This window comes from Nuphar pumila, chromosome 15 (genome assembly GCF_984573655.1).
Source record: "Nuphar pumila chromosome 15, dmNupPumi1.hap1.1, whole genome shotgun sequence".
In the NCBI taxonomy this organism is placed as follows: Eukaryota; Viridiplantae; Streptophyta; class Magnoliopsida; order Nymphaeales; family Nymphaeaceae; genus Nuphar; species Nuphar pumila.
In genome coordinates this window covers 81837815-81847013 of record NC_143263.1, presented here as the reverse complement: position 1 = coordinate 81847013, position 9199 = coordinate 81837815, and the positions used below count along the sequence as shown (strand labels likewise).

Genomic DNA, 9199 nt, shown 5'->3' with positions numbered 1-9199 from the left:
ATCTTAGCCTGAGTGCCGGATATCTTGATATCCTCTGGAAGTCCACAACCTGGTGGCCCATCAAACATGGGACCCAAGGAAAGAAGATTTATTCAAATGGACAGCATCAAACACTTTCAGCTCCAATGCAGTATGGAACGCAATCAGATCTTGCCCCTGTTGGGAACTGGGCAAAACTTGTCTGTTGTATACATCATTTCCCCCACGCAGCTCTCACACTGTATTTTGCAGTCCAAGACAAACTGCTAAGCCAACACAGATTGCGGAGACTTGCGTACTTCATTACAAGTAGATGTTCGTGCAGAAAGGACATGGAAACTGCTCACTACCTCTTTGTCACCTGACAAGTAGCACAGCAGATCTGGCGTTCAGTGATTATGAACTTTGGCCAGAAGCACGTACCAAAGCAATCTCTGGATGTAGAGCTAAAACAGTGGAGCAATCACAACTTCAGACAGAAACTTTCTGACTGGATGATAGCCTTCCAAACTGTAATTTGTAAAATTTGGCAATGCCAAAACAAAATCACGTTTGGAAACCAGGAGCTTTCAGAGGCAGTAGTTTCAAAGTAATGAGGCAGTCAAACCCTCCTCGAGGCTGGATCAAACTCAATATTTCCATCCGTTTCAGCAAGCAGTGGAGAGTAGGACACACCATCAGGGACCACAGAGGTCATTTCAAATCAGCTGGTTGAATCGTGGGATCAGACCAAATTCAGGACAAAGAATGGCTCTGCTGGGAGCAAGTTCTGCAGTTCCCAACCATAATAGAAGCCTCCCGCAGGGACCTTATTAGGATAATTTCCAATCATCTTGAAGGGAGAGGCAGGCCGGGGATGATCCCTTCCAAAGTCCAGCAGCTTTTGTACAGGTATAGAAGAGTTAACCCATGCTGACAAGGCAGGAAACAGGATAGCAAATTTTTGGCTAACATTGCTTCAGTCTCAATGTAATTCGAAGGACAAGCCACCAGATTGGCATCCTTCACATGATATATGTAATTAGCACCAACTGGAATTAGGGGTCTGCCTAAACCCAGCTTGCTTATTATAAAAAAAAAAACAGACAATGAAATGTCATAACCGATGGTCCTCTGTAAATAACTGATAAGTTGGCGAGCTTTTTATAATTCACAGTAAAAAAAAAAGATGCTGAAGTCCTACATAAAATGTTCATCTCACCAGGATAATAGGCAGTGCTCCTGGATGCAAAGTCCGGTTAAGAGAACTGGGATCACATAACGTCCATAGACTTGCATTCTTTATCTCAGTTGGGTCACATAGGGTACATTCAAGCACTACAAAGCACAGGCAGTGGCATATGGCCAAAGAAATGAAAGGCTTGCAGCTTTACCTACGGTGCCTGCAGTTAGTTAGCACTCAAGATCCAGCATCTCAATGGTTAACTTTCCATCATGCAGCCTTCCACGTTAGAGCAATACATGTAGCTTACACTTCACAATTGGTTAGAACCAATTTGAAACTTCATAATCCCGGAACTTCCGCAGATATTTCTCCATATCTTGCCTTGTTCGATTCCATTCTTCTCTCTCTATGACAGTGGTTGGATCATCCCTCTGGCTCTGTGCACAGTAATAGAATTTCAACTTAGAATTAAACTACATATCAGAGGAAGAAAATTGAAGGAAAAACAAAGATCATCAAGTTACCTCTCGTTCAAAAAAAAAAGAAAAAAATCAGCAGCAAGTTACCTGATGAATTATCTTAAAGGATGCTCCATTATCACGAATTACCAGTAGATCATCTCTCCTATCCCTGTTTATTCCACCAGGTGCAGTTACCTGTCAAGAAAAGATGGATTCAACAAGGGATTAACAGTTGAAGAAAATGATTTTGTTCCCTAATATGACATTTTCGTTGGCATCAACAGAACGAATGTGGTAGCTTTACCATAATATTACCAAAAGATTGAATATGAACCATGTCACCATAACACGGTACTGTAACCGTCCCAATCATGAATCACAATACACAATTTGAACTTCATTATTGGTAGCAAAGAATTCATGTAACAAGTTCATGAAAAGCACGTTTCCTAATCATGATAAAAATATTTCCCAATGTTAAGATATATAAAAAAGCATTATTTGTCATTTATTTATATTCGACCAACTCATCTTTTCATTATTAATTACAAAGAGGATATCAGTCTCCAGCACCGGGTCATGGTTCTCCACCAAACCCAACTTACCCCCAAGAAATTCAACCCAGCACTACAATTACTGAGTTGACCATGGGTTAGTTAAAGAAAACATAAAAAAAAAACCTTGACATTTATTTCATTAGCAAACGAACATGTAGAGGGTAACCACATTAGCTAACAGCAAAAAATTAGTTTCAAGCCCCAGTGTGTGTTTGAGGTGGAATTAGGAAAAGCCTTGCAGATAGGATTGATCAGACAATTTTTACTCTGTTGCCAACTGAAATAACAAGTCCAGCATGGAGAAAATTTTAGAAACTAATATATTACCAAGGACATATTCTTATGCCATACGATATGATGAATTTCCAGGGGAAGTAGTAAATGTTTGTAAACAAAGAGATATCAACACCATCAGATCGTGCAGGAGTACAAGAATTCGGAAGGTATTATGTGGCAGTCAACCATCAAAAAGTGATTTTCGGCAGGAGAGAAAACAAAAAACATGAGCAATAATGATTATGGCTCAGATAAGGTTTAAAAAGGCACACTTAGGCATGTAATCAGACACTGGTCACACACCAATATAAACCTACCAAAGTTGGGTTTGCTCAATGCAGCTTGCCTTCTTACAATGCTCCTTTATTAGGTTCATGCTTTGGCCATAAGCTCACTTCCAAGTGTGAACAAGCTAGTAACAGAGCCCATACCAAGCTAATAAAAAATGATTTTCTCTACTAGACATAGTGGTAGGACAGCAAGTCTGAAGCCATTACAACCATAAGGTAACTCAGTCAGTTTTCCTATTTTAACACATGATTTGCCTTTAAAAAAGAAACAGTCATGACTACAACAGACTATAAACAAAAATATTTGTGCACATAGACATATGCCTCACACAAAATCATCAACACTAAATTGATGCTTGCAGAAAGTGTAAGCATGCTTACCAAAACTTTTGCCCGTGTTATAGATTTTGTCTTTGAGTCAATAACATATATCTCTTCAAAATCTAGTACAAACTCCCAGTCACTAGATCTCCGATTCCGGTAATGTTTTGTCAAGAAAACCTGTTTGTCACATCAAAATTAAACCTAACCTGATTAAAATTTAAATGAAATCAATAAGCTCAACAAGGAAAATTGTTTTACTGAAAAAGGGATAATGCCTGAGTTTGCAATGTACCTTCATGATCTCTCTGGTGGTCTTATAGAGTGGATCCCGAGGTGCATCTATGGGGGGTTCAGTTACATGATAGTATGCATATTCGCTTTTTGCACAACGAACATACTGTTGTAATAAAACCAGCATTTAGGAAATAAGGTATGCACACATTTTTCAAACAGCAAATATACCAGCACAAAAAAAAAGAAAAGATAAAGAAATAATTTACAACTTATCAGAGTGAAGTTAACAAAAAGAAAGGAGGCAATAAACACATAACTTGAAAAGCTCATTAACTAGTTTCACTTAATAAAAACACACAATTATCAATTCCAACATCAGAGAGTCTATTTATTGAAGTTGTTGACACACAGGAGATGTGTTCCATGCAATAAAGATGAAAGGATCTATCAGTTTTCCAGAAAATTTACAAAAACATGATTCCTACAACAAGAAATGACCCATGCCCCATGTTGCAAGAACCAATACAAGTTGATCTTATTGAGATGTGATTTATTGTTGGGTTTCAATATTGATCCATTTAGAATCCAATGCTGTTGTTTCATGTTATTATATCTTTTCTTATTATACCCCTATATGTATTGTTTTCTTGTATACTTAAACAAGGGTACTTTTATCTTTATAACATGTTGTAACTGATTGGTTTTATTTTGGAGAATACCACATGACTTCCCACATTGGGAATCGTGTATTGCAGCCCCTTCTTGTGTCTTCTCATCTTCCTCTACTGTGTGTGAATCTTGGTGATGAAATATTGTGTTCTTTGATATCTCCAGCACATATATAAGGCAACCATCATGGATAGGGTTAAGAAAAACACATGCAAGTTTGTTTGTGCATGCACATTCAAGTACGATTACACAATGAGAAACATGCAGAGCTTCACATGTAAGCATGTGACAAGCAGAATAGCGCATCTAGGTGTATATATAGGATACTATCAAAGCAATAAAGTTCCAACCATGAAAGATATAACAAAGAAGAAGATGAGAAAAGAAACTTCATTAAGGCAAAGAATAAATGATTACAACATATATGGGGGGTCTACCCCTCTATGGCACAAAAAGAACATGGTTGACTCTACAGTCCTACAACTAACTGTGGCTAAAATACAAAAACACCCCTACAATAAATGATATTTACATAGAAGGGATATTACAAAGAAAGAAAAAAACATGTATGACAAATAGTACACTTCTCAACAGATACAACTGGCACTTTGGAGTTGGAACATGGAAAGAATAAGCAGGTGACCAGGATATACAAAGAGAAGCAAGAACAAGAATCAAGAGAATCATGCTACTAAATAAAAAACAACCACATAAGGCGTTTATAACATAGTTGAAAAACTCGTGACTCAGATCCGAATCACCTGATGCTTGACTCGCAAGTCAATGGGTTGACTCGGTAACTCAGATGAGTTAGGACATGAATTTTTTAGTGTTAAGACATGGAAAAAATCAAACTCCAAACTGTATACAAACAAACAAACAACAACTACGCCTTCATCCCAAAACAATTGGGGTCAGCGATATGAACCAAAAAAAAAAATTCATTTTGGGTCTTCCACATGAATCATTTTCCTCCAATCATTTCTATCCAATGCCATGTCCTCGGTGAGGTTCAAAGCATTCATATCCTTTCCTATCATCTCCATCCAAGTCTTCCTAGGCCTACCCCGACCTCTTTTAACTAATATATTTTCCCATTTCTCCAACCTTCTAACTGGAGCATCATTAGGCCTTCGCCGAATATGTCCAAACCACCGTAAACGATTCTCTCGCATCTTATTTTCAATGGGTGCAACACCTACCTTCTTACGTATCTCCTCGTTCTGAATCTTATCTTTTATTGTATTTCCACACATCCATCTAAGCATCCGCATTTCAGCTACACTCATTTTTTGAATATGATGTCTCTTGGCAGCCCAACATTCCGTACCATATAGTAAAGCGGGTCTAATAGTCGTCCTATAAAACTTTCCCTTCAACCGCAATGGCATTCTACGATCGCACAGCACTCCAGTTGCACTTTTTCATTTCATCCACCCAACCTTTATCCTATGATTTACATCTCCATCAATTTCTCCATACTTTTGAATAATGGATCCCAAATATTTGAAATAATCATTCACCGGTATTTCTTGCTCACCAAGCTTCACTACACTCCCATCACTACTTCGTTGCTTACTAAACCGACATTCCATATATTCAATCTTACTCTTACTCAACTTAAAACCTCTAGCTTCCAATGTCTGTCTCCATAATTCTAACTTAGCATTAACCCCAGCTCTAGACTCATCAATCAAAACAATATCATCAGCAAACAACATACACCACGGTACATTTTCTTGAATTGATCTCGTAAGCTCATCCATCACTATCGCAAATAGGAAAGGGCTTAAAGCAGATCCTTGATGTAACCTAACCGTTATCGGAAAATTGGTTGTCACCCCTCCACAAGTGCGGACATTGGTTACTACACTTTCATACATATCTTTAATTATACTAATGTACTTGAGAGAAACACCTTTCTTCATCATTGTCCACCAGAGAACGTCCCTAGGTATTCTATCGTATGCCTTCTCTAAATCAATAAAAAACATATGCAAATCTTTGTTCCTCTCTCTATATTTTTCAATAAGTTGTCTAAGAAGATGTATAGCTTCCATAGTTGATCTTCCAGGCATAAAACCAAATTGATTCTCCGATATCATGACAACCTTCCTCAACCTAGACTCAATCACCCTCTCCCAAAGTTTCATAGTATGACTCATGAGTTTTATACCTCGATAGTTTGTGCAATCTTGTATATCACCCTTATTCTTATATAAAGGCACCAAAGTACTCTTCCTCCACTCATTAGGCATCTTATTTGTTCGCCAAATCAAATTAAAAAGATTTGTCAACCATTCTAAACCTTTCTCTCCCAAGCATTTCCAAGCCTCGATAGGTATACCATCTGGGCCAACTGCCCTTCTAGATTTCATTTTCTTCAAAGCCTCTGCAATTTCTTTCTTTTGAATCTTGCGCATGAAGTCACGATTTATCTCATAAAAAGGAATGGAGAAGTCTCCAAGATCTTGAGCATGACTATCATTAAATAGTTTATCAAAATAATCTTTCCATCTCTCCTTAATCTCCTCATCTTTGACTAAAACCCTTTGTGTTTCATCTTTGATACATCTAACCATACCCAAATCCTTCGATTTCCTATCTCTCATCTTTGCAAGCATATAAATATCCTTCTCGCCTTCTTTGGTATCCAACTTGTCATAAACCTCCTTATATACCTTAGCCCTCGCGTTTCGAACAACTTTTTTAGCTTCCTTCTTTGCTATCATATACTTCTCCAACTGTATAATCACTAAATTTAGTACATGACATCAATGACTAAGCTATATAAGTATTCAACTATACATAATTGTTGAAATTATTATTTATAAATAGATGATTCTTTATAAAAATTATCCTTTTATAAGCATTATGAATTAAAACCACGAAATGCATGACAAAGAAACACATAAGTGGCATGCGGTGGTCCTGAATCGTGACCCAGTTGGGGTCCGATCCGGGTTGACTTGAGCGATTCACGAGTCAACTCGCCGGGTTTGCCAACTATGGTTTATAATAATGTACTAGTAGAATATTTTTTGAAATCAAGTTAATAAATCAATTGGCCCTTCTGCTCCATATTCCATCAAAAGGAAAAGAATTAAGTTAGATATGCATTTCTTCAAAAAGGAAAAGAGTTTAGATATGAATTTTCTCAAAAAGAATAAGCATAGTTGGCAAACCCGGCGATTCGACTTGAGAATCGCCCGAGTCAACCCAGATCGGACCCCAACTGGGTCACGATTCAGGACTGCCGATCTTAATCCCGATTATAATTTTTTTATCATGTATTTAATGATTTTAATGCACAATTCTTATATAAACTCACTTGTAATGAAGAATCTAATATTGCTCAATGAAAAAAGTTAGCAATCATGTATAATTATATGTTTTTGTAACTTAGATATTGACATATTAGCTTGAAGTTTAGTTATTTTCATGTCTTACTCATGTGCTTACACTATAAAATATAGAGTCCTGACTCGTCCGAGTCACCGAGTCAACCCGCTCACTCGCGAGTCAACCCGCTGTCTCGTGAGTCAAAGATTGGGTGATCCAAGCCCGAGTCATGAGTTTTCCAACTATGGGAATAAGACCATTGGTCATAGGCATTCCTATATTAAGGACTAATAAACAAGGAACCAATCAGAGCAGATAAATAGCGAGAAACTTCATATGTAACAAAGCTGGCAGCAGAAGATAATTCAACTGCTTAAGAGAAAACACTCCAAATCATGGTCTCACCTTCTGTGGCATGGGTGCCAAAACCTTTGGAATCGAATACACATCAGTGTCAGGTGGAGTTACATACATCTGCTTCAATCCAACAGAAAACATAATTCTTTAGCCAACTCCCAAAAGAAGTTCATAAAAGAAAAGAAAATGAAAAATTAGTACAAAAAAAATGCCAAGAAAACTAAACCAAGATAATCATCCGGCTTAAGACTTGTATTTCCTAACCAAATGTTTCTCTATTCGATTCCTTCCTCTCCAAACATACAAGCACATTTGCAAGCGCACAACATCAAAATCATAACACGAAAAAAAATCACAAATTCCCGATCACCCAGACAAAAATATCTACATAATGTAAGACTGTGCTTGGGAGCCTTGTGAATCGGAGGTGAGTTGCAGTTTCCACTTTCCACCAGTGCTCTCATGCTCTCTGATATTTGGGAACAGTGGTGTTGCCAAGACACTGCATTGGGAATGGAATTGGCAGCCTCAACGACACATTTCAATACCATTCACAAGAAGATATTTTTGGCATCTCCAACCTCAACACCACATTTTGGCATAAACCTATTTTGGCAACACATGGAAACGATGTTTCCATCTCAATGCAAGACTTCCAACCAGAGCCTAAACCAGAATGCGGATTTCTCAATTACCTCCCGGAAATCGTAGACGTCGTTATCAGGGTCGGCCGGCTTCCGGATGAAGAAATCGCAGTCGAGGAGGCTGATCTTATGGAACTCCTCCTCGTTGATCTTGTATTCGACGACCATCTCCGGGTCCCAACCCTGCGTGGAGATGAAGCTTTTGCTCTCGACCATCTCGATGTCGTCGCCGCCATTCGCGGAGGCGGCAGGGGCGGCGATGGCGCCGGAGGCGGGAACGACATCGTAGTCGACGTCGTAGTCCTTCTTGTTGTCGACCTCGTCCTCCTCATAGCCGTAGTCGTCGGGGGGCTCCGCCTCGGCATCGTCGTCCTCCGCCCTGACCCTCCAATCCCTAGGCCTGCCAGAGCACGGCCGAGTGGCGGCGGCGGCGACGGCGGAAGAGGAGGAATGGAAGGAGCGGGGGCGGAGGAGAAGAGGGGAGGGGAGGAGATTGGGGTTAGGGTTAGGGTTTAGGGTTAGGGAGGCGAGGAAGAGGGAGGTTGGTGGTGGAGTGCGGAGGAGACGGAGCGGATAAGGTATCGCTGCAACTCTCATTTTTTAGAGAGAGAGAGAGAGAACTTGGTATGTGCCTAGTGGCACATATGGGTGATATTTTGAAAATATCTCAAGAAAACGGGATATTTTGTCATTAAGTAAAATATCGCAATATTTTGAAAATATCATTTTTTTTCAATTGAAACATAAACATCTCACTTTCATCACCATAGTTTAAGCTTTTATCACATGAAAAATGAAAGAGATTTATTTTTATATTTTTGTTTTTATTTTTTCTTATAAATATATTTTTATTTTTATTTTTATGTAGTTATCTTTTTCGATACTTTGCTCACAAAAAAAG

The 9199-nt window shown here is 38.7% G+C and overlaps 1 protein-coding gene across 1 annotated transcript; it reads right to left on the bottom strand.

Annotated features, from left to right (window-relative positions):
• Positions 1-1099: 1099 nt before the first annotated feature.
• On the bottom strand, positions 1100-8895 carry PTAC6 (plastid transcriptionally active 6). Its single transcript, XM_089989053.1, has 6 exons — positions 8350-8895; positions 7703-7771; positions 3345-3449; positions 3110-3229; positions 1711-1800; positions 1100-1581 (listed from the first exon to the last, which is right to left on the bottom strand). Exons 1-6 carry the CDS (start codon positions 8893-8895, stop codon positions 1465-1467), a joined length of 1047 nt encoding a protein of 348 aa, XP_089845179.1. The 3' UTR covers positions 1100-1464.
• Between the last annotated feature and the right edge of the window lie 304 nt (positions 8896-9199).

Excerpts from the sequence above, each read along its gene's own strand:
- PTAC6 (XM_089989053.1), bottom strand. The coding sequence starts at position 8,895 with ATGAGAGTTGCAGCGATACCTTATCCGCTCCGTCTCCTCCGCACTCCA. Across the intron at positions 7,772-8,349 it reads ACGTCTACGATTTCCGGGAG|ATGTATGTAACTCCACCTGA; the intron begins GTAATTGAGAAA and ends GGATTGAAGCAG. Across the intron at positions 3,450-7,702 it reads TGGCACCCATGCCACAGAAG|TATGTTCGTTGTGCAAAAAG; the intron begins GTGAGACCATGA and ends TTATTACAACAG.